Raw genomic sequence first — 26250 nt, forward strand, 5'->3', positions numbered from 1 at the left:
CTTCCCAGCATTGTTTGTCCATACTCTATCCTTTAAAATGCTGAGCATCAATCAAGGAAGCAGGACGTACCATTTTTGAAGTATTTGATATGACACAGTTGGGCTGTTGAATCACTGACCTCACAGACTCAGAGTGGACGCTCTAATGCCACTGAGTCTGGTAACAAGATAATATCTTTCTCTAAAGTCCTTTCTCTTCTCAATATTTCTCTAATCGGGTGTCAAAAGGTGTAATGTTGTCCCCCCCAAGGCCCAAAGCACAAGTATACACCTTTTTGTTGGGTTGTGAGGGAGGTGTATTATATTTTGAGGTTCAAGTTGTGATGTTTCACTCCAATTAATGAACCCTGGACAGCCCCCAATTGTGTGATACCTCGCCGACTGTCCCTGGCGATCCAGCCAACCTTGTACGTCAACTTTTCTATAACGTCGAAATGTCTCCGTTCTTAATGAAATTTACAAAAAAAAGAGTCATGTAACCCTTTATTATTCCACTAATTATAATTGTGCATTTACTCAATTTAGCAGGCAACTATTTTTAACTCAACTGGACTACCATCCAGTTGAGTTCATCACATACTGAACCCTCCGGCATCCGTCGTCGTCTGTCGTCGTCGTCGTCCTCGTCGTCGTCGTCGTCTGTCATCCGTTAACTTTTCGACGTTAACACTCCAGCGTCCACAAATATCAACCGATTCTGATCAAACATGACATGCAGCATCCTTACCCCAAGGACCAGGTTGGTATTACATTTCAGCCAGATCCGTTGAAAAATGGCGGACTTAGGCGACCATTTTGTTTTTGGTCATGAAAACGACGTGAACACTCTAGCGTCCACAAATATTAACAGAGTTTGATCAAACTTAGAATGTTTAACCCTTACCACACAAGGTAGGTTGCTATTGCATTCCAACCCGATCCGTCACAAAATGGCCGCCATATTGTTTTGAGCTCCAAAACGACGTTAAGACTTTAACGTCCACAAATATTTATGGATTTTGATCAAGCGTGGTGTGTGAAGTTGTCCAGTCAGTTCAGTTGAGGTCTGCTTCCCTGGAAGCTCTAGTTAAACAATAATTTAATCTTAATCCTAATTTACTACCTCTGATCCTCACTTAAGCTTAACCATTGCAAGTATAAAGCCCTGTTTTGTGAGAATCCACATTCAGCAAAGTGATATCCCAATTTTTTTTTTCTGTGGCTCGATCTCAGGAATGCAAAATCACAGAGATGAAGTTTTGCACACAACCTCATGAGAACATTACACATCAGACTTTTAGATGCCATCATAATTTGCCAATTGGACACCAAATTGCAAAAGCTGAACCGTGCATTTGTGTTTCAGCTTTCCCATTATATCTCTACCATGCTGAATCCGATGAACCTGGAATTTTAGCTGACCTTTGTATCGTGTTTGAAATAGGCAATAGGTTTGATTTTTGTGGGTGACATCACAGATGACATAATCAAGGAAATAATATACAATATATATATTTATTTTTCTTTGCAAATGTTCTGCATCCCAGGAAGGCAGAGTTATAGAAAGCTGAAATTTTGCTCTGTGCAAAGATTCTGAAATTACCAAATATTCCACACAGTACACCTTGCATGAAGGAGTCATTGCAGTGATGGATTAGATTTCTTTGTTCCATATATTTTTCATTTATGTTAAACACTAATGCAATCTCATAATGTAAGCATTTGTTAAAGCTACATCTACCCACTCACTTGCTTAGCTGTCCTCATTATTAAAACAAATTAATAGGACAGTTTTGGTAGACTTTATTGAACTGGTCTCTTTATGATTCATCAGACATTCTGGTGAAACCATGTCTTTCTCTCTTTGTGTGGATTTTGGTAATAAACCTTTGGGGGATTTTTCTTTTCAGGGCTGGGAGGTGCTGCTGGTGAGATTTCGCTATTACACTCATGAATGCCTCGTACATGTATGCCACAGGCGAGGAGTATTTTGGAGAATGGAAGGATGGTGAGTAAAGTTTGAGGTCTTATCGAATCATAAATTGTGTTATTATCCCCATGTTCTTTTGAAAAAAACTGGGGCAGAGGGGCAGATATTGCAATCAGCTGTCTGTCTGTCACGCTATCTCCACCTAAATGGTTATGCAGAAGTTGACCAAACTTGGTAGTTATGATCACCATAATTATGGAAAGAAGGTGAGTGCAGTATCATTTTTGCCCAACCAAATGGGGCAGTGTCAAAAGGTCAAATAGCAAAAAACGCAATTACAGCCACATTTGAAAACATTTTTAATTAAACTTTGTAAATGCAATCAAAATTGGGAGACGCATGAAACATGTAATGATTTTTTTTATTTGAACCCTTCTATTTGATTTTTGTTCATGCCCCAATGGGTGGGAACTTTAGGTCACAGGTCAAAATGGGAAAAAAATTTAACTCAAAATTTGATATTGTGTCATTCCTGGTGGAATTTTTTGATATTATGCCATCTTTCAACTTTCTTTTAGATGGGAGGCATGGGGATTTGTGATAGCGCACCATCGACTTCACTCCTGTGTAGAAAATGATAGAGAATTTTCGTGATGAACTAACTAAATGCTTAATCCATCACATGCTTCATGTTTTACTTAAAATTACTTTCCATGTTTAATCTAGTCAACTAGCAGTGTGCTTTACAACTGGTGTTGATAACTAATAACTGAGTTTTAAATGCATTGTTTTTTGATGTCACATTCAGCAAATGCCTTTGGATCCGTGCGTGTGATGCAGGCAGACGCCATGGAATGGGCCAACTACGATTTACTGATGGAACCTCCTATGTGGGACAGTTTGAAAATGGCCTTTTCAGTGGTTGTGGAATCCTGTATTTTGTAGACGGCTCACGGTAATATAAAAGCACCTTTTTATTCATCCGCTTGCGTTATCTTTGTACTTTGTTGCTGTAGTATTTTGTCACTTTTTGTCTGTATTTATGTATTCTCATACAGCACAACTACTACATCACAAATATAGAGTTTGCAAAATGGTTGTAATTGTTTATTATTGAATGCACAATTGACAAAAGCAGCTTCTTCCTCTTTTTTTCATTCTGCAAAGCCTGGCATTCCTTGTTAACAAATCTTCTTTTTTCCAGAAAGAATATTCTTGAGAAGACGTTTAAATATTTATTATTCTTTCATTGCAGTTATTTCATAGCAATGATGTGAAAGGCGTTTTTCTGTCTCGCTGCTCTTGGAGAATGTATTTACGAGTGACATTCAAAAAGGTCTACAAACATAATGCCTTGAATGGTTTTAAAATATTTATATTGTCAATACAAATCTTCTTTTGTTAACCGCCCGTGGTTTGGGTCTTACAAGGGTTTCTTACTCTTACGAGGTTCGGGTCTCTTACTACGAGGGGGTTAGTCTCCGTTCCCTCCCGAACTTACCGGAACTGAGGCTGCCACGCACGAATAACTTTGTACTTCGGCAGGTTGCAAACCAGCAACTACGAACGCCAATTGGTCCGTCGCGCGATAGCATGGTCCAATCGTCGAACTCAGCTTACCTGTACCATGTGACGGTTTCAATTGGGGAACGTACCGTGCATACCCTCCGGCGGTATAGCACTTTATTTTGTTCCTGGATGGAAATTTAGATGGCCGAGCAACCGTTGGTACCTGCCGGGCTTATGCTAGTTTTCTTATGGCCGATTGCTACGCTGGGTGCGAGCAATGGCAGACCAATGGAAGAAAAGACATTCACGGACAGAGACGAAAGGAAGCGTTTAACGATTTGATTTATTTACAAATATTTACAGTAAAACTTATCAATAGGAAGGAAAAAGGGCCAATAAGCAGAAACATAGCTTCTTCTCTGCCTTATTACGATCACTACGAATAAACACAAGGCGCCAGCACACATTCACGGGAATGGGGGAGGGGAAAACGAACCTTGGGAACCTGTTGCATAATGGGTACAAGTTACCCGATGCTTCTCGCAACGACCTTTGTTTTACCTTCACCAACGAGCACCTGGCTGGCAAACGGCAGTCCCCAACACGAGAAGGTGAGAAGTGTCGTGAACCTGCAGAGCGAGTGCCAGGGACCGTGCAGAGTGAGTGCATCGGGATACATGGAGTAAGCACGTCGTGATCCTGTGCAGGGTCAAGTGAGTGTCATGCACACGTGCGCCAAGAGGGAGTCCAAGAACATTTGTACAGCCAATGGAATCCAAGGCGAAGAGTAATGCAGTCACATACTGAGGCCTGTGAGAGGGTCCAACCAAGAAAGGAGCATACGTGTACTGCCGACAGAGTCCAAAAGCCAAGAGCGAGAATAATACAGGCACGTGCTAGGTGAACAATGTCCAAAACCAAGAGAGTGTATCATGCACACGTGCAGAGGCGGCAGAGTCTAATCATGCAGGCACGTGCTCGGTGAACCCGGCAAAGAGGGAGAATAATGCAGGCACATGCTAGGTCAACAATGTCCAAAACCAAGAGAGTGAATCACGTGCAGAGGCCTGTGGGAAGGTCCAGTTGAGAGCGGATGCACACGTGCTGAATGAACCTGGCAAAGAGAGAGAAAACACGTGTGCACTGTGCAAGGCCTTTTGTCAGGGCCCTGGCGAATGGATGGGGCTGCTGTTTGAGGCTGTCTGGGCTCCCGATTGGTGGAGCCCGTCACTCCGCCCCCACAAGCTCCCCTGAAGTTCCTCAGGCCCTGATTGGTGCATTTGAAAAGTTCCCTGCCCACAACATGTTGTTGCAGGCATCCACTCTTGAGGCTTTTGGCCTGTCTTTCTGTCCTTCAAGACATTAAATCAATCTGTGGATGCAATATTGGTGCATCTGCCTGGCTAATTATCCTGTATGAGTGGAGGGCCTGTGTCTCCCTCCCCAACGCATAAAGAAATACTAACCCGAAATAAGGGGAAGGGGCTAAGATAAGGGGGGAACATAATGGTCTGCTATGAATGGTCTGTTATTAAATAATGGAAGATAATTGTCCGAAATAAGGGGAAGGGGCTAAGATAATGGTCTGCTATGAAAACTATTCCAAGGGACCTGTATGGTGTTTGCCATTACTTTTTAGTGGTTTCCCAAAACCGAAACAATATTTAAGATGTAGAGATGGTTCGTAATGCAAAAAAGTCGAGAAATAAGGTAGGGATTATTACATGTCAAAATGCATTCGCGACACAATTTAAACCACAACAGTTAGAAGGGCAACTTGTTTTTTATTTCACGAGTTTGAGAAGTGCAACAACATCATGCTAATGGTGGGATTCTGTTGCCAGTGTGTTGAAATACAATGCTGTTTGTTTGTTTTTTGGAGCAGTTGCAGCTGATTTGAGTTCAGATAAGGCTTGTTTTGAAAGCTGTTTAATGGTCATTTGGTCGACATGTTTGCAATTGCCAAATTGTTTTCAGACTGCTTAATGACACTGGATACAGTAATTGCTGTTTGGGGCAAGTTTCACTGTAGACTTGGTTTGCAACATACTTTTCTGCTCTTACGGTTATATTTGGTTGGGAAAATGAAGCCATTTTGCACAATTTCATTACCAGGGGGAAGATGGTGGGAGGGATGGGGAAGGGGGAGCGAGGAGAGAAAAAGGCACGATGGCAAGAGTATCATGCTTACCAAAAACTATACATGTTACTATATAAAAAACTATACAAAACTATACATACAGTATCACAAAAACTATACAAACTATACAAAAACTATGTGGCTTACAAAAAAAAATTCCTCTTGCTGAATGCCATTCCAGCTCTAATAGGCCTTAGAGTGGCTTGATCTTAAGTGTAAATGACAAAACCAGTTCAAACTAGAGAGTTCATAAGAACACCTTACCCTGCACAGTCTTGATTAAATATTATAATAATAGAACTAGAGGAAAAATCTCTTACAGTACAACAATAACATGGGCAGGGTCTACGAGCGGCAAATTTGATTGGTCGTAATGATGTAAAATGCCGTAATATTTTGTCCAAGTACTGCTTAACGGAAGGGGCTTGAAAGTGCCAAACGGTCGTTTGTGTTCTACAATGTTCAAGTATATACAGTGGTGAGAAAAACAGTGGTTTGTATACCACTGTTAAGTATATACAGTGGTTTGTAAACCACTATATACAGTGGTTTGTGTCACCGCAATGAGCATGGAGAAAAGAAAGAAACCTAGAGAATTGTCTGAGGAGGTCAGACACAAGATTGCAGCCAAGCATGGACAATCACAAGGCTACAAGTCCATCTACCGAGACCTTGATGTTCCTGTGTCCACCGTACACAATGTTATCAGGAAGTTTAAGGCCCATGGCACTGCAGCCAACCTCCCTGGACGTGGCCGCAAGAGAAAACTTGATCGAAGATTGCAGCGAAGGATTGTTTGAATGGTGGAGAAAGCACCTCGATCAACTGCCAAACAGATTCAAGCTGACCTTCAGACACAAGGTACGACAGTTTCAACTCGCATCATCTGTCGCCAACTCAATGAAAGGGGGTTCTATGGTAGGAGACCCAGGATATCATCACATCATCTCTATGTTTACAGAAAACAAAATGAAGCCTTCAAAGAAAAGAACATCTACCCTACAGTCAAACATGGAGGAGGTTCAGTGATGTTTTGGGGTTGCTGTGCTGCCTCTGGCACTGGGTGCCTTGAATGTGTGCATGGTATCGTGAAATCAGGAGATTACCAAGGCATTTTGGAGCGCAATGTTCAACCCAGTGTCACAAAGCTGGGTCTCCGTCGAAGGTCATGGGTCTTGCAGCAGGACAATGACCCCAAACACACTTCACAAAGCACCCAGGAATGGTTCAAGACAAAACGCTGGATTGTTCTGAAGTGGCCTGCAATGAGTCCAGATCTAAATCCCATTGAACACCTGTGGGGAGATCTGAAAACAGCAGTTGGGAGAAGGCACCCTTCAAATCTGGGAAAACTAGAGCAGTTTGCACAAGAGGAGTGGGTCAAACTGCCAGTAGAGAGGTGTAGGAAGCTCATTCGTGGTGATAGGAAGCACTTGACTGCAGTTATTTTGTCCAAAGGCTGAGCTACCAAATATTAAGTCGAGGGTGTCAATAATTTTGTCAATGCCATTTATTTAATTTTTCTGATTTAAATGGATGTGTTAAGTTCTGAATCAAAAACAAAGGTTCTGTAATATTAACAGTGAAATAAAGAATTGTGCAGACCAAATAATTTTGTCAATTTCAACTTATTTTTAGAGAAAATTGTGAGTTATTTGAAAAAGGTGTAAGGGTGCCAATATTTTTTGGCCACGACTGCATGAAAGCCAATTATTTAGATAAGGCTTGTTTTGAAAGCTGCTTAATAGTCAATTGGTAGACTTGTAGTTATAAATTTTACTTTTCATTAAACGAACAAATTGAAACAAAAACTTTACATTAAATGAACAAATTGAAACAAAAAATTTACATTAAATGAACAAAACGTACTTCAATTAATTTTCCAGTAATTTCAGTGTTGGCAGCCATGTCTTGTCACTGATTGGGCGGAACACAAGTAATGTCCTGAATGTGGCTGCATCCACAGACATTCCCAGGAAATTAACTGAAGTATTGTTTTTGCCCAAACGTTGCATTTTCCTTTCATATAAAAATATGGAGCGAATAATTTGATAATCAGATTTGGTAATTCTCAGTTTATGAAATCTCATTTTTGTTTTGCTGTAAAATAGACTTGAAATGGAACTCCAAATGAGCATATTTCTGCTGATCATTTGAAGACGCTGTTGCACACCATTGGAATTATTTTTGTCTTTGCCATTGCTATGCTTCGGGCTAATGCAGCCTGTGTGCCTTTTATTTGTCATTAGTCAAGGTTAATTTTGCTGACGAGTAGATTAAGGTTGCGGAGGGTTATATACAGGAATATATATTGCAGCATATACCGAAAGCAAATCGGTAAAGGACTTGTTGCATTTCATGACAATATTAGTTTTTTAAACATCATTGAGATAATTAGCACTTCAACATTAATCTAAAGCTTGTACATAAATCGCATGGAGGACAAAGACACGGGGAGATATTGGTGTATTTTTACGTGAATACATGGACATTAGAGGACATTTGATAGGTTCCTCAGATGAGCCAGGGGTTTACAGCTGGGAATGCTAACAGACCAACCTAAATTTATATTCTCTATTCTCCAACCCAATAAACTCAGCCTTTTCTCATTCTTCCAATTTCTATTACTTTTTATATCTAGGCTGACGAAGTCGCCGGAGGCATTCTGTTTTCGGGTTGTCCGTCCGGTTGTGTGTCTGTAATATGTTTTCGTTACCGTGATAATTTGAGAACGGCTGAAGGGATTTAAATCACACTGAGATCAAGTATGTACTATGATGTAAAGGTGAGGTCAGAGGTCATGTTCGGTAAAAATGCTGTTACCACGATAACTTGTGAACCAGCAATGGGATTTTTATCAAAGTTGGTACAAGTATGTATAATGGTGTAAAGATAAACAGATTTGATGATGAGGTCAAGAGGTTGAATGGCAAATCTTTCCTCTTCTCCAATGGCTTGATCTCTGATCATCAATTTGGTTTCAGACCAGGTCACTCTACTCTGGACATGCTGCTTCTGCTGTCTGAACAATGGATGGAGGTCCTCAATGCCAAACAGGAAATTAGAGCTGTCTCCCTTGACATATCACGTGCCTTCGATACGGTCTGGCACCCCGCTCTGCTCACCAAACTCTCCTCCTATGGTATCCATGGAGACCTCCACGCTTGGCTTGCGGACTTCCTCTCTCGTCATCGTCAACTTGTGGCCCTGAATGGGTTTCTCTCATCTCCCCTTCCTGTTCAGGCTGGAGTTCCCCAAGGCAGTGTTCTGGGCCCTGTGCTTTTTCTGGTCTTCATCAATGATCTCTCTGACTCTCTTGAAAATCCTCTCTATCTCTTTGCTGATGACCCCACTCTCTGCCGCTCCATTCTTCATCCCTCAGATCGGCAGTCTGCAGCCTCCTCACTCTCTGCAGACCTTGACAAAATCACAGACTGGTCAAACAAGTGGAGCATGTCTTTCAATCCTGACAAATCTCAAACTCTTACTATGTCTCTCCGAAAAGACCGACTGGACAACCCTCCCATCCACTTTCTGAATAATCCTCTCCAAGAAGTTCTGTCACTCAAGCTTTTGGCCTCACTATCTGTCATGATCTTTCCTGGGAAAACCACATTTCAAATCTGGCCTCCAAAGCCAGTCGCTGACTGGGCATCCTCCGTCGTGCGAAGTCCTTCCTTTGCACACCTGAGCTCCTCACCACATACAAGGCTTTCATCCGCAGCTCAATGGAATACTGTTCTCCCCTCTGGGCCAGTGCTCCTGCCTCACACCTAGCTCGGCTTCACGCTGTTGAGGCCAAAGCTTTCAGAATCATTGGAATCTCCCGCGATGAAGCTAACTCCGAGGGCCTTTCACTTACTCACCGCAGGCAGGTTGGTGGTGTTTCTGTCTTCTACCGACTCCTCTCCGGTCTTGCTCCCCCAGCTCTCTGGGCTCTGTCCCCCAAATATTCCTACAGGTTGCACAAGATCTGCCAGCAAACCCTCTTATGGTTAAACTGCCAAAATCAAGACTCTCTATTCACCTTCACTCCTTCATTCCTCTTTTCTCCTGCCTCAGGAACAAACTCCCTCACTCTCTTCAATCCCACTCCTCCCTCCAGGTCTTTAAAACAGCTGTTCACCACCATCTCTTATCTTCCCCCATCCAAAACCTTGATCTTTTCTTCCCCCGTTAATTTCACCCCAAATTCACTTTTTTGAAATACCAACTTCCTTTCTGGAAATCCTTGCAGTGTCCTTGTGTTTTATACTTCTCCCACCCCTCCCCCCTTCCCACGCCTCCCCCCCCCCCCCCCCCCCGAGCCCTCCCACAGATCTCCCGATGTCCCTGCTCTGAAATGTTGTGTTTGTGCTTCCCCTTCTCTCCCCATCTTGTCTATCGCTACCCTTATTATGTTTTGTGTGTCTGTTTGATTTTTTTGTGTGATAAATGTTAGCTCTTTCACGAGCCTCGATCCTGTATACAGAAAAAAAAAAAGAAAAAAAAAAGGTCCCGTCAGGTAAAAATTCTGTTACTGCGTTAACTTTTGATTTGGTGATGGGATTTTGACCAAACTTGCTAAAAGTACATATTGTGATGCAAAGACAAACTGATGAGCTTTTGGCATCAAAGGCCAGAGGTCATGTCAGATAAAAATGTGATACTTAAGAACTGCTGAAGGGATTTAAATCAAACTTGGTACAAGTATGTATAAGGATGCAGTAATGTCGGTGGAGGCATATCGGCCGACATCGCGACGTCGGAGAGTGCTGTTCTAGTTATTTGTAGTTTTGAATAATTTATTATGGTTGGAAGATATAAATATTATGGTAAACTAGCTTGACTCGATTTGACCAGCCTATTTAAGCCACTGCAGGATGAAGGCCTCCTTCAACATGGTCCATTCTGTTATATTCAATGCACTTTGAGGCCAATGCACTCCACAGTAACATTTTCAATTTCATCTGATCATTGGTCTACATCTGCCCCTTCAAATGCCTTTGTCTGGATTGCCAGTTTGTAATTCTGGATGTCCGCCAGGTGTCCATTCTTATCGCTAACTGTCCTGCCTAGTTCCATTTAAGTTGTTTGATCGTGACCAAAATGTCAAGGAATTTTGTTTTTTTCGTCCAATCCATTAGTGTCTCCTCTTGTCCCTTTTGGTGATTTAATGAAAAAATTAAATTGCTTTTTGCGTGATCAATTCTTGATCAACCATCATTGTTATAGATCATGTTTCACTGCCAACCAACTGTAGCAAAGTTCGAAAAACACAGTCACTGCCTGAAATGTCCTCATCCTCTAGGATTGTAATATTTTGTTGTGGTTTAACAAAAGCTTTCGCCACAGAAAATTAAAGTGCATCGTAGGCAAACTAATTTTCTGTAATCTCACACGAGGTTGCTTTGTTCGGGTGGAGAGACTGCTGACTTATCATCCCCAGGATGTTTCCATAAAAGTTATTAACTGCGCGCGTCACAAATATGGATGTGGAAGGCAACCATATAGATGGGAGTAAACCAACACGTAGTGATAACTTACCAATAGTTACTGATCATTGTCGTTCCAGAATTTTTTTTTCTGGAGCCCTGTTGTATAGCAACAATGGGTGAGTCCGAAATAAAAATGCATCAATTAATTGACTAGCAAATGGAAGGGGGTGGGAAAGGGGGAGGGGGAAAGGAAAGTGGAAGGGAAAGGGGGAGGGGAAGCAGGAAGGGAAAGGGGAGGGGGAAGCAGGAAAAGGGGAAGGAAGGGAGGGAAACGGGGAGGAGGGAGGAAATGGGTACGTGAAAACAAAAATGCAGCTCTGTCTACTGTAACGCCATGGCTTGCAAAAGCAGCTGAATAGTGTTCACCCAGTGGTGGTTTACCTAGTTAATCATATTCAAAAAGGGTGTTATATCACAGCCAAACTTCCCCGGCCTTGTGATTAATTAATTAAGTACACAGGTATTTCTGACTTAATTTGTAGATCCCTTGCCAAGCGGCTCAAGCACTCCAACAAAATGGGTGATAAGGAACGGCTGGCTTGGCAAGCGATAGCAAGCTCATTGCTTCTGGTTGAAATGGCCAAGGAATTTTAAAAACAGATCGTAGGTACAGTGGAGTGACACCCGATCCCATGGAAATATGAATTAAGTAAAAAAATTCTTATTGTAGCGGTTACCGCTGGATGTACATAATCGCCTTGCACCGGCCAGAACACGGCCAGACTCGCCTCTCCCGGGCATGCCCGGACTCACTGTTCCCGGGCACGCCCGAACCTCCCGGGCACGCCCGGTCTCGTCTTTCCCGGGCATGCCCGCTCTCGCCTTTCCAGGGCTCGCCCAGAGCGTCCGGGCATGCCCGCTATCGCCTTTCCAGGGCTCGCCCAGAGCGTCAGGGCATGCCCGCTATCGCCTTTCCAGGGCTCGCCCAGAGCGTCAGGGCATGCCCGCTATCGCCTTTCCAGGGCACGCCCAGAGCGTCCGGGCATGCCCGCTATCGCCTTTCCAGGGCTCGCCCAGAGCGTCCGGGCATGCCCGCTATCGCCTTTCCAGTGCTCGCCCAGAGCGCCCGGGCACACCCAGCCTCGACTTGCCAGGCCGCAGCCAAACACGCCCGGGCAGGTCCAGACTCGCCTTTCCAAGGCTCGCCCTTGATACCCGGGCATGCCCGGTATAGCTTTTGCCGGGCAAACTTCCCGACATAAATGTGTATATACATATATTGTTGCCCGAAAAACGGGCTTGTCAGAATACCTGAGCTGTTTTGTTTCAATAAAGCAACTCGGACGAATTCCGTCTTTGGTCGCGTCAATTCTTTCGACTCGCGTTGGAGCGCAGTTCCTTCATTGGTGACCTACCGACATGGATACGGCAGTGACGCTTAAACTCCCTACCTTCTGGGAGACTCACGCGGCTGTTTGGTTCGCCCAGGCGGACTCCCAGTTCGCCCTGCGAGGCATCGCCGCGGACGACACCCGCTTCCACCATGTTGTGGCGGCGCTCGGTTCCACCACCGCGGCCCGCGCCTTGAGCCTCCTCCAGCACCCGCCGGCTGCTGACAAATACGACGCGCTGAAGACGCTCCTCCTCGGCGCTTTCGCCCTCTCACCGGCAGCACGCGCACGGCGCCTGCTTGACCTGCCCGAGCTCGGCGACACGCGCCCGTCCGAGCGCATGGACTATATGCTCTCGTTGCTCGGCGAGCACTCTCCGGCATTCCTGTTCCGGGAGCTGTTCCTCCGTCAGCTGCCTAACCCGGTACGCCTCGCCCTGGCTGGCACGTTGATCACGGATTCCCGCGCCCTCGCCAGGGAAGCCGATAAGATCTCCTCGGCGGGCCAGCACATCGGCGCGGTTACCTGGAGCCCGCCGCCGTCCGAGGCGACGCCCGAGCGCCCTGCGCGGTTGGAGGCCGAACTGCCGGTGCAACTGGCGGCCGCCACGCCGCACCGCCCGCTTCCGACACGACGGCCGGGGCCTCCACCTGACCGGGCGTGGTGTTATTACCACGCCACGTTCGGACACAAGGCTCGGACGTGCCGGCCCCCGTGCACTTTCGGCAGGTCGGGAAACGGCCGGGCCGGCGTTCATTCCCAGCCATGAGCGCCGGCCACTCGGGCAACTTGCTGTTTATTCGGGACAAAGCGTCTGGACGGCGTTTCCTGTGCGACACCGGCGCCCAACTGAGCGTCATACCTGCCTCCGAGCAGGACAGGCTGGACGCAGTTTGCGGCCCCTCTTTGGTCGCTGCTAATGGCTCGGCCATACGCACTTTCGGCCCACGCGTCGTCACCCTCTGCTTCGGCAGCCAGCGCTTTCAATGGACTTTTGTTACCGCCAGCGTCCCCGTGGCTTTGCTGGGCGCCGACTTCCTCTGCGCGCACGGGCTGCTGGTCGACGTCAAACGACGTCGCCTTGTCCACGCCGAGACCTTCAGCTCCCTGGCGTGCACAATGAGCAGCTCCGCTCCGACCGAACTGGCGTGCGCCCTCCCGGCAACGAACGAGTTCGCTCGCCTGCTCGTGGAATTCCCGGCCCTCACGCGGCCGACGTTTTCGGCCGTCGCGGTGCGGCACGGGATCGAGCACCACATACCCACTACGGGCCCGCCGGTCTACGCCAGGGCCCGCCGCCTCGACCCAGCCAAGCTCGCCGTGGCAAAGGCCGAATTCGACGCGTTGGAGCACCTCAGCATCGTGCGGCGCTCCGATAGCGCGTGGGCCTCGCCACTGCACATCGTGCCAAAGCCGGGGGTGGATGGCGCCCGTGTGGCGACTACCGCCGTCTCAATGACGCTACCACCCCCGACAGGTACCCGATCCCGCATATTCAGGACTTTTCCGCCCGTTTGGCGGGACGGGTCATCTTTTCGAAAATTGACCTGATACGGGGCTACCACCAGGTACCTGTCCGGGCGGCCGACGTCCCGAAGACGGCCGTCATCACGCCGTTCGGCCTGTTCGAATTTTTGCGGATGCCGTTTGGCCTCAAGAACGCGGCCCAGGCGTTCCAGCGCTTGATGGACGGCGTGCTGCGCGACCTGCCGTTTCTTTTCGTCTATCTGGACGACATCCTCGTCGCCAGCACGTCCCGCGCCGAGCACCTCCTCCACCTCCGAACACTGTTCGGTCGCCTCAGCGAGCACAGCTTAATTGTCAACCCGGTCAAATGCCACTTCGGCGCGATGACCGTTGACTTTTTGGGCCACCGCATCACCAAGACCGGGGCCGTGCCGCTGCCGACCAAGGTCGAGGCCATCACCACGTTCCCGCGTCCCTGTTCCATCAAGGCCCTCCAAGAGTTCCTCGGCATGGTGAATTTTTATCACCGATTCGTGCCCCGCGCTGCTCAGCTCATGCGGCCCCTTTACGAGGCCCTCCGGGGCAAGCCGGCCAAGCATGACATTGTTTGGTCCGCGGCCATGGACGCAGCCTTCGCCAGTGCCAAACGGGCCCTCGCCGACGCAACGCTGCTGGCTCACCCGGTGCTCAACGCGCCCATCGCCCTCACTACGGACGCCTCCAACTACGCGGTGGGCGCCGTCCATGAGCAATGGGTGGACGGGGTTTGGCAGCCACTCGCTTTTTTCAGCCGGCAACTCCGGCCGAACGAGTTAAACTACAGCACGTTCGACCACGAGCTGCTCGGGCTATTCCTGGCCGTTCGCCATTTCCGACACCTCCTGGAGGGCCGCCCGTTCACGGCTTTCGTCGACCACAAGCCGTTGGTCTACGCAATGGCTAAGGTCACGGAGCCGTGGTCGGCCCGCCAGCAGCGCCACCTCTCCGCCGTGTCGGAGTTCACCACGGACATCCAGCACGTCGCCGGCAAAGACAACGCCGTGGCCGACTGCCTTTCGCGGGCCAGCGCGAACGCGGTCTACCTCGGCGTGGACTTCACGCTCATGGCGGCCGACCAGACCACCGACGCCTCGGTGCAGGCACTCCGCGTGGCGGACACGGGCCTCCGCCTGGCCGACATCCCCTTCGCGGGCACCGTCCTGCTCTGCGACGTCTCCCAGGGCCAGCCTTGCCCCATCGTGCCCGTTTCCTGGCAGCGCCGCATCTTCGCCTCCATCCACGGCCTTTCTCACCCGGGCCGGAAAGCTTCTCAGAAGCTGGTGTCGGCACGTTTCGTCTGGCACGGCCTTCGACGAAACATCCGCGACTGGGCCAACGCCTGCACGGCCTGCCAGCGAGCCAAGGTCCACCGCCACACCCAGGCCCCGCTGGCACCTTTCGCCGTGCCTGAACGGCGTTTCGACCACGTCCACGTGGACCTGGTGGGTCCCCTGCCCCCCTAGCGGGGGTTCACTAACCTGCTCACCATGGTGGACAGGACCACCAGGTGAGGACCACCAGGTGAGGTGAGGAGGCCGTGCCCCTCACCTCCACCACCACCGCCGACGTGGCGCAGGCGTTCATCGCCACCTGGGTCGCGCGCTTCGGCGCACCAGCGGACATCTCATCCGACCGCGGCCCACAGTTCACGTCTGAGCTTTGGGGCGCGGTCGCCCGTTCGTTGGGGGTCACGCTGCACCGCACCACGGCCTACCACCCCCAAGCCAATGGGTTGTGCGAGCGGTTTCACCGCTCCATGAAGGCCGCACTCATGGCCGGCCTTCAGGACGACGGTTGGGCCGACCGGCTGCCGTGGGTCCTTTTGGGCCTTCGCACGGCCCCCAAGGAAGACCTCCAGGCGTCCGCCGCCGAGCTCGTCTACGGCCAGCCACTCCGCGTCCCGGGCGAATTCGTGCCTGACGCTACCAGTCCCTGGTCCGCCGCTCGCCAGCGCTCGGACCTCCAGGAGGCCGCCCGACGATTTGCCCCCGTGCCGACGTCCCGCCACGGTGGCCCACAGTCCTACGTCCCCCCGGCGCTTCGCACAGCGGAGTACGTCTTTGTGCGTCATGACGCGCACCGGGGGCCACTCCGGCCGCCGTACGACGGGCCCTTCCGGGTCCTGCGACGGGGCGACAAGTCTTTCATCGTCGACTTCGGCGGCCGGCCGGACCGGATTTCTGTGGACCGCCTCAAACCGGCGCACATGGACGTCGACCGACCACCACGGTTGGCCCTTCCTCCGCGGCGAGGCCGCCCCCCGTCCACAGTTCCCCCCACTCGACCACCCACCACCACGTCAGACCCCTCCCCACGACCCTCCAGGGGTCGCTTCGGCCGGGTCATCCGGACCCCCCTTAAATTGACCCTGCCGGTGCAGGTCGATTCTGGAGGGGCGTGTGTAGCGGTTACCGCTGGATGTACATAATCGCCTTGCACCGGCCAGAACACGGCCAGACGCGCCTCTCCCGGGCATGCCCGGACTCACTGTTCCCGGGCACGCCCGAACCTCCCGGGCACGCCCGCTATCGCCTTTCCAGGGCTCGCCCAGAGCGTCCGGGCATGCCCGCTATCGCCTTTCCAGGGCACGCCCAGAGCGTCTGGGCATGCCCGCTATTGCCTTTCCAGGGCTCGCCCAGAGCGTCCGGGCATGCCCGCTATCGCCTTTCCAGTGCTCGCCCAGAGCGCCCGGGCACGCCCAGCCTCGACTTGCCAGGCCGCAGCCAAACACGCCCAGGCAGGTCCAGACTCGCCTTTCCAAGGCTCGCCCTTGATACCCGGGCATGCCCGGTATAGCTTTTGCCGGGCAAACTTCCCGACATAAATGTGTATATATATTGTTGCCCGAAAAACGGGCTTGTCAGAATACCTGAGCTGTTTTGTTTCAATAAAGCAACTCGGACGAATTCCGTCTTTGGTCGCGTCAATTCTTTCGACTCGCGTTGGAGCGCAGTTCCTTCATTATTAAGTTAAATTTAAAAAAACTAACCCCAGAAGGAGAATGACAGCCTCACTTAAATAAATGAATATTTACACTTAGCTATAAAAATCCCTATACAGTCATCCCTCGTTTATCGCGGGGGTTACGTTCCTTCCAGAACCCCCCCCCCCCCCCCCGTGATAGGTGAAAATCCGCGAAGTAGAAACCATATATTTATTTTATTATTTTTATATATTTTAAGCCTTTAAAAACCCTCCCCATACTCTTATAAACCTTTCCCACGCTCTTATAAACCCTTTCTACACTCTTAAACACACTTTTGAGACCCATCCTTACGTATTAGAAAAATATTTGTACGTGTATATATAGCTGTACAGTATATTTGAAAATACTGTAATAGATACTGGGTAAGTATATCAATAATAGTTTTTACTGTACTGCACAGCAAAGAAGAGCATTACAGCTCTTCTGAAGGCGCCACTTCAGCAGGAGCCTCGTCAGGTGGTGCAGTATCTTCGTCGTCGTCCGGAACTTCTTTTCGTGCTGAAGACGTAGGCGTGTCTTCTTTCTTTTTTCGGGTGAGGAACATAGTGATGGGCAGTTGCTGGCGCTGCCTTTTCTTCTGGGCGAGGAGGTTTTTATAGACTTCAATGCCTCCGTCGATTACATTTCTGAACTTCAACGAACGAATCATCTGGGGGTCCCATTCTTCAGCCCTTTCCTTAAGTTATTTTGCCATTCTCACTAGGGTTGCGAGGCGTTCCAGTGATAGGCCTTCTTCTTCTTCATCCCCTGGACCCTCTTCTTCCTCTTCTTCTTCCTCACTTGCTGACTTCGTCATCTCCGCCAGGTCTTCGTCCGTTAACGGATCTGAGTGGGTCTCGAGCAGCTCCTCAACGTCATCGGGAGTCATATCGTTGAAGCCATCTCCTCCTAGTAATTTTTCCAGCTTCACTGCCTTATCTACTGCAGAGTGGTGGACTTCGTCAGGAGAGAAACCCTTGTACACGTAATCGTGGACTACTTCTGGCCACAATTTTTTTCAGCAGGCATTCAAAGTTTCTGTCTTCATCTCCTTTATGGCCATCTGAATATTTTGCAGACACGTTGCAATGGTATACTCACGCCAGTACGCCTTCAGCGAGAAGTTTTCGTCCGAGTCCATAGCCTCGACCAGGCGCTGCAGGTGTTTCGCGTATAAAGTGCTTTAAATGCGCGAATGACGCCTTGATCCATGGGCTGTATCAGCGATGTGGTGTTTGGCGGTAAGAACTCTATTTGTACGCCATCATACGACAGGTCGAGCGCGTGACCTCCTGCATTATCCATGAGCAACAGCACTTTGAACTCGAGTCCTTTTTCTGCGAGATAAAGCTTGACCTCGGGAATGAAGCACTGGTGGAACCAATCCGATGTGAGGAGTTTCGTAATCCAGGACTTCTGGTTGTGCATCCAATACACTGGCAGCAGGTTCTTATTTTTGTTTTTGAGGACCCTTGGGTTTTTGGACTTATAAGTAAGACCAGGCTTTATCATAAAGCCCGCAGCATTCCCACCCATTACTAAAGTCACCCGATCTTTGTGGGCCTTAAATCCAGGGGCTCTGGCTTCCTCGATCATGATGAAAGTGCGAGACGGCATCCGTTTCCAAAATAAGGCTGTCTCATCCATATTAAAAACTTGTTCAGGCTTATAACCCCCTTCCTCGATGATCGTCCTGAACGTCTCGTTCACGTACCCCTCGGCGGCGGCTTTATCAGCAGAAGCAGCTTCTCCATGCAGGACCACGCTCTTTAGCTTAAATCGTTTTTGAAATTTTTCAAACCAGCCCTTGCTGGCATTGAATTTGGTTGGTTTGGTGGGAGATGCGGTCGATGGTTCGGATTCGGGGTCGTCGTCGCCAGCGCCTTCAGCAAACTTGGCGTAAAGCTGCCTGGCCTTCTCACGGATAACGTTGGTATCCAGTGGGATATTCTTCTTCCTGCAGTCACTGATCCAAAGGGCCAATGCAGACTCCATCCTTACAATGGCCTTATTGCATGAAGTTACCACCCTTTTCGCTGTCTGGTTAAAGGACACTGCTGCCGTCGCCCTTATATTCTTTTCGTCCTTCTTAATGTACCGGACCGTAGATTCATTGAGCCCGTAATGGCGGCCTACAGCCGCAAAGCTTCTCCCTTCCTTTAACATGTCGAGGAGTTTCACCTTCTCTACGATATTAAGCATCTTCCTCTGGCGCTTAGGTTCAGTGCCAGAACCCTTAGAAGACGCAGAACGTTTACCCGTCATCGTAGGGCTTGAAACAACTTCACAATTTTACACAAAATGCACAAAAACACAACACCGCAGGATACTGAACAGCGTGCTCTGATTGGTCATGTCTCATCCATCTGCCAATAGTGTGCTGCGTACGAAATCATCTGGGCAAACGAGCGCAAGCAACCCAAGCTTGGTTTTCCATACGCGCGATTCTTTGTCGACTCATTTATAATGCGTATTTTATTTCGATTTACTGTAATATTCTTTTAATATAGGTTTTAATTTGTGTTATATTTTTATTTCTATTATTATTAATTTTTTAGGCTAGAAAATGCTTATTTTACCGCAAAAATAATTAAAATCTAAAAAAATAAAAATACCTATAGGCCGCAGAATCCCGCGATATAATGAAAAATCCGATATATAATTTTACATATACTAGCGAGAAAAACCCGCGATGTACCGAAGCCGCGAAAAGTGAAGCACGATATAGCGAGGGATGACAGTATATGGTAAATTTTATCAGATTTCACTCCAGATTTGGACATTTATTTAGTCTACAGGATCTAATCCTCATATCCGAATCCAGATTTTGATGATGTGCTTCAATTATGGAATGATATAATCGATCATGTTTCCAAGGCAAGGCACGTTTGAATAGGTCGAAACAAAATGGCGGCTTAAGAAGCCAGCGAGTGGCAGTGGGATGACCAAATGGCAAATGGCAAATGGATGACCAAGTGGGATGGCAGGGCGCCATATTGGTAAGGCTTTTTCGGGTTTTTCTTATGAGCACCTCGCTAATCATCTTCAAAAAGGGTGTTATAACACACCCAAACACCCAGTTTTCATCATTACAATCTGTTGGAAGTCCAGGTGTATGCATACAAAGTTTGGGGCCACTAGGTTTCATGGTTTTGGAGTTATGGAGGAGACAGACAGACGGACGGATGGACAGACGGACACTGCCTTTTATTTATCAATGAGGACGAGTGTCCGATTAAGCACATCAAACGTCTTCTTCAGGTTGCAGTCTTGCTCGAAGCTTGGACTTCATGTCGAGGGAGGGATATGAGAATACAGTCTTACACAACCATGTTGATGGAAACGTCATCAGTGTACAAACAGCCAATCTTGCAACCACATGGCATGGATTCAGCATACATCGCACCAGAAGGTCTGACAGACTTTTCTCTTCAAAGATATCCTAGGCCATGAAATCATTCTGTAGATCAGTGAGAGATTCCTTGACAGGACCAGGCGGCATCTCTATCAGGTCATCAAATTGGGTTTCATCGCATACTGCATCGTGCATCTCCACGTTAGAATCAAATTTTTAATCTTTCAACAAAATTTTAAAGTTTGATCTGTGATACTTATTGCATGCTCAGTAATGAATCTGTGCTTTCATTTTTCACATTTAAAATCATTTATTCATTCATTCATTCATTCATTCAGTTTCATTCATTTTAGACCTTTAAACCACCTTTAGAGGCCATTTTTCCCCGCAAAGCGGGGGTTGGCCTTTTTCGGGAACCGTGGTTGTTGTTGTTTTTCGGTCCCCTTTTTGAAGCAATGTTTTACGGCCGGATGCCCTTCCTGACGCCAACCCTTTTTGCCACCGTTAACGACAAACAGGGAATTACCAGTGAGCTGGTACATTTCACCGGTCGGTTTGGCCGGTTTGGTTGGTCAGGGGCCGGTTTGCTGGTACATTTCACATTTGCATGTCAAAAAAAAATGAAAAGAAACGATGCACAGAGCAAGGATTCCCAGGCCATCGCAGCATTGTCATCTCAACAGCAGTCGGTGAGGTGCATATTCCAACTGATAATAATTTAATTTTGATGAAGATGCTTCAGTAATTGGATAAATCTGTAATATTTCCAATGTAGAACAATTTAGGGCTGACAGGATGGCCTCGACGTGCATACACTCGCCTCGAAGCGGTCTGCATTTGAATCCCCAAAAAGCTATGAACTGTCCTCCTGGTGTTTCACAGGCAAGGTGATTCATCAATGTGTGTGTGCCTTCCCTCGGATGGACGATAAACTGGGCGGTGACTTTAGTTGGTGGACGTTAAAGAGGCACCAGGAACAAATTACAAATTCCTGCCCTAACTACTGCTGGGAAGGCAATGGCAAACCACCTAGTATAACCCTTGTTGAGGAAGCTGCTTCGGCTACACCGACGTTCTCTGAAGAGTACAGAGAGGGAGAGAGACACAGACAGAGACACAACAGAGAGACACAGAACCAGATACCTACTTCAATCATTTGTGTTTTATTTACAACTAGTATAAAAGTCCATCAAAAATGACGGGTTGGAACAGTTTATTCGACGGTACAGCTTCATGAGCATGCCAAAGTCTGACGCGTCGGCCATGTGTCAGGTGTGCTGATATCGTTTTTATTAATTGGGCATCATGCAGACGTAAATGAACACTCATTTTACTCTGCGCACGTTGCACATCACGCGCAGTGAATTTCCCCTCCCTTTGCCTTGTATTTATTATTATTTAAAAAAAACGCTTCTGTACACCACCCTTGAGGCTCGGTTTGCAAGCCACCGTCTACATTTACAATATAAGAAACATACTTACTCTTTGATGGAAAATGTTTTTCGAGTTTGTTTTATCCTCAAAAATAGACCACAGTGAACACACATTCATGTTGGAAGGTTGGCCTTTAATACCTACCCTTATGAGGGGGGACAGACATCTGTACAAGCACATAAACTGACATTGTGTTTTACATGGTAGATCTTAAAAACGGATTGTTTCTTGCGATTTATGCTCCGTCCAATAATTATTGTACCCAGGAGTGATAGGATTGCTTTTGATGGTTTTGTGTACAAAGAACCAGATTTGCAGGGCATTTCAATTGGGGTTCAAAATCAAACCAGATCTCGAGCAAATAGCAGGTGGGGTAAAAGTGGCAGCTAAGCTTTTGTAAGCAATTGGCCCTGACAGCTCCTGAGCATTTGATGGACGTAATGAGTTTCGACGTTGGAATGCAAACGGAAGCGCGTTGCTTAATACCGTGGCCGGCAGTGCCTTTCGGGGGCTGCCACAAATGTTCCAGCCTGCTTCCAATAGTTTTGGCTCGCCTACTAAATGTCAGAATTAGCATCATCAGAAGAGAAGGTTGAATTTATTTTTTCCTGCCTTTCCACGCCCGATGCGGTGTGATGAAGGAGACTTGAGAGACCTTTAACACTTTTTTGTTTTCATTGTATTTGTCACTTTTTTTGGTCGCATAACCTATCTATAGAAGATTATATTTTTGTTCACAAATGTTTTGGTGTTGTTTCTTTCTTATCCGCTGGCAAGCCATTTCATTACGATATTGGAAATGGAGGTGGGAGGAAGCTGGTGTGTAAATAGTGGTGTGTTGGGAAGGAGAGGGGTTAAATGCATCGGATGAAAACATCCTTTGGTTTAACTCGGGTCCTTTTAAGAAAACAAAATTTCTTATTTCTGACCAGCAGCACATTATAATACAAAATATTTCGACACTTCATCATTCTTTAACAATCTAGTACATAAGCTCTCATATTTTAACAAATTGTGCATTTTTTGAGAAAAGCATGAAATTTCTAGCATAGTTAGTATATACCATAAGGTTTATTTTCAGATGTGGAGGGAAGTCAGATTTGACCTCTGAGGACCGTGAGAGGTCAAATCCAAAATGGCCGCCAGTCCACCGGGTCTAATGTTCAAACGCGCTTATAGGTGTCATTTCCAACTAAATTGGGGATGCCCATTCATTTGGTGATACTTTTGAGATCGCCAGAACTCAAGGACATGCATTTAGGTCACGGTCAAGGTCAAATTACATTAAATATCTATTTTTATGATACTGCAGTTGGAACTGCTATTGGAAAAAGTTCATTTGAACTTTTAAAACTTAATTTTTTCAGGTACAGGGATAGGTACAGAACACCCAAAGACCAGAAATGATGAAAAAAAAAGTGTTTACACTGCAAGGAACGATGCAATAACCTCTGAAAAAATAACTGTAGTTAACCAAGTATGTCCACCAAAGCTTACATTAAATCAAGTGCAATGATGAAAATTGGTAATGATCTAAATCTAACAGTCTCCAGGACAGAAGCACAGTGCAGTGCGCTTGAATGCAGCTTTGGCACACTTGCAGCGTCCAGTGCACCCTTTCTTGCAGCCACAGTCGATCGATTTTGGCACGATTTTGATGCTTCAGGAAGAGTGGTCCAAAGAGGCTACCACCCAGTTGTCTCCTTTGTCCAGCCCCAGTCAGGTGGGTCTGGCATCTCTGGATCCATGACCAATGCCTGGTTACAACAGTTGGCCTGGTAGCAAGTGCGCTTGATGTGCTGCTTGAGTGTTGCCTGGGTTGGAGGAATGTTCTCTAGAGTTCTACACTTCTGTGTGAAGAGCTGTTTCCTGGCATCATTCACTTCCGTGCTCTCACTGGTTCTATCGTACATCAGCACCACAAATCGCTCTAGCAGTAACATTGAGCCTTCACTGACCTCACTTGGCATGCCTAGGAGTTCATTGAAAGCATCATTCACCTCTGGGCATCCCCAATTTAGTTGGAAATGACACCTATAATGTTTTCTACACTATTTGGTTCCAAAATTAAGCGCGTTTGAACATTAGACTCGGTGGACTGGCGGCCATTTTGGATTTGACCTCACGGTTCTCAGAGGTCAAATCTGACTTCCCTCCACATCTGAAAATAAACCTTATGGTATGCACTAACTATGCTAAAATTTTCATGCTTTTCTCATAAAATGCACAATTTTTGTGTTTATCTGCTGCACTAATTGTCCTGCCAAGTCTAGTGCTTTTTTTCAAATTGCACTAATTTATTTAACTCATCTCCAGCCTGTAAAATTCAAGAAACGTCACTATTCCATGAGGGCTTTCAACTCGCCGGTGCTTCTGATTTTCCTTCCCCACTCTCCCCCTTTTAATACTGACGGCTTTGTGCTTCCCGGATTGGTAAGGATTTGCATGTTCGGATGGCATTTGTAACAGGATGAAACTCACATTTCAATGCATCAGGCCTTGCAGATAAATTACGACATTGTGTTGAGACTTTTTTTTTTTTCTTTCCTTTTGCCACATACGATCACAATAATTGCTACCCGCTCCATCACCGCAAATGGTTAGGATTCGCCATTGGCGTACGATGTGCGGCGGTTCATCGGCATGAAGACTCATGACCCCTCCACTGCAGGGATGCTGCAGAATAATTACATGGCATTAGCATACCGTGGTGTGGTCAAGCAGAGGGTTGCTTTTAACCAGATAATTGTCTCAACAGATATTTGAGAAAAGCACACAGGTGAGTGCGCTGCAGCCCATGACCGCTGAATGCTTGGACGTCACTCCGCCAGTCTTGAGCTGATGTGCACACTGCGATAATTATACCTGCTCCTTGTTTAACCTTTTCAAGTTTTGCTTGATGGATTTGTGATGTTTTGGATGAATTTTGGACGCATCAAATCAAAATAATCAAATCGTGTTTTTTTTTTGTTTTTTTTTAACCTCAACCCTTCCCACGCCTCCTCCCCCCAAGCCCTCTCCCTCCCACAGATTTCCCGATGTCCCTGCTCTCCAATGTTGTACTTGCGTGCTTCCCCCCTCTCTCCCCATCTTGTCTCCCGCTCCCTTTATTTCGTTTTTTGTCCGTTTTTTTTGTTTGCTTGTTTTTTTTGTCATCAATGTTAGCTCTTACACGAGCCTCGATCTTGTATGCAAAAAAAAAAAAAAATTCTCGTTCTTGGAATCTGTCAAAGCACTTTGGCTCTGCATACCTGGAAATATGACAAGATCAAACCGTCGTGTTTTAAACACGATTGTCGTTTCAGGCAACAGCATGAACGACTACCCAGAATAAACCTGTAATACAAGAAACATTTTGTCCGTAAACACGAGCTCGGCACACACAAATACGTTCACCCGAGGCCATATCATGTGGCGCACAATCTCGCTATTGATTTAAGAGCAATAAGCGCAGGGGTTGTCATGACAACTCAGCGCCCTGACACAATATATGGATAATACCGGTGGATGGTAATTGCATTAGTCGCCATGGCTACCTCTGCGGATAATATGACCCTGGAGGACGGGCGTTGTGTGCTCCACTTTCAGATGAGGGATGTCGCATGGGGTAATTACTAATTACGCCGTTTTGGCTGGAGCTGCCGAGATGAGGGCAGGCAGTTGTTGGAAACCGAGGGTCTGGCAATATTTTCTGACTTATTTATCTATTTTCAAATGCCGCAACCACTTTGGCCGGTCGGTGAGCTCACGGAGTGCTGCTGCCCCGAGTGCAGGTCGGTGAGAAACTTCGCAAAAATTGCAGCCCTCACCCTCTAGGCCCTCAATCTACCATAGCTGAGATAATCATAGAAAAGGCAGCACTAGAGGATCTTCCGACCAGATGTCCACAGCAATAAAGTGCATTACTCCCGTCGGCTACATAATTCAATTGTTAATGAATCAAAGCTGACATCCTACACGTCATATGCATTACTACGCTAAACTAGACTTGCAAAATGCAGAAAGAATGTATCACTTGTTCTTGCTAATGTCGCTTTTGCACCATCTATTGTTGGTAAAAGCAATTTGGCACTAAAGTGCCAAATTTCCATCCATTAATTATGGTTAGGTTCGTCGAGCCATTGCATACCGTATCATCCTCAGTTTTTTTTTCTTTCTGCACACCTTTTTGGTCAACATTAAGAATTTCGGATGAATATTTATTGCGCAATTAAACATGTGATAAAACAATTTGTAAGCGATGACATTTCCAAATGAAAGTGCAGGAGCGATTTTGAAAAATGCCTGTTTTGGTTAAATTTTCATGAATCCTCCCTCCTCCTTCTCCTCTATTCCCTTTTGCTTTTTACCAGGTACGACGGCGAGTTCTCCCAGGGGAAGTTTCACGGTTTGGGAGTTTTTTCGCAAGCCGACGGCATGATGTTCGAGGGGGAATTCAGGAACGGTTGTGTCGAGGGCTATGGTGAGCAGTGTGCGAAAGGTGTTACATTAGGATACATGGGAGGAACGATTCATAAATGAGGTGGGATTGCCATCGGTTTTAATATCTGCAACATGAAACGAGCAAACAAAATATTTGCCCTGACCTCGTTGGAACAATAATGATTTTTGGAGGGTTTTTTTT

At 47.1% G+C, this 26250-nt stretch overlaps 1 protein-coding gene across 2 annotated transcripts in view; it reads left to right on the plus strand.

Moving 5' to 3' along the window:
• MORN4 (MORN repeat containing 4) overlaps nt 1–26250 on the plus strand; it is a 71768-nt gene that overhangs the window by 39732 nt on the left and 5786 nt on the right. For both annotated transcript variants that reach the window (XM_068105987.2, XM_068105986.2), the window contains exons 2-4: nt 1890–1987; nt 2750–2864; nt 25979–26088. In XM_068105987.2, coding sequence (XP_067962088.1) covers nt 1930–1987; nt 2750–2864; nt 25979–26088 — 283 coding nt within the window. In that variant the 5' untranslated portion in view covers nt 1890–1929. The remainder of the gene's footprint in view (nt 1–1889; nt 1988–2749; nt 2865–25978; nt 26089–26250) is intronic.

This window comes from Myxine glutinosa, chromosome 2, assembly GCF_964187855.1.
Source record: "Myxine glutinosa chromosome 2, kmMyxGlut1.1, whole genome shotgun sequence".
NCBI classification, from domain to species: domain Eukaryota; kingdom Metazoa; phylum Chordata; class Myxini; order Myxiniformes; family Myxinidae; genus Myxine; species Myxine glutinosa.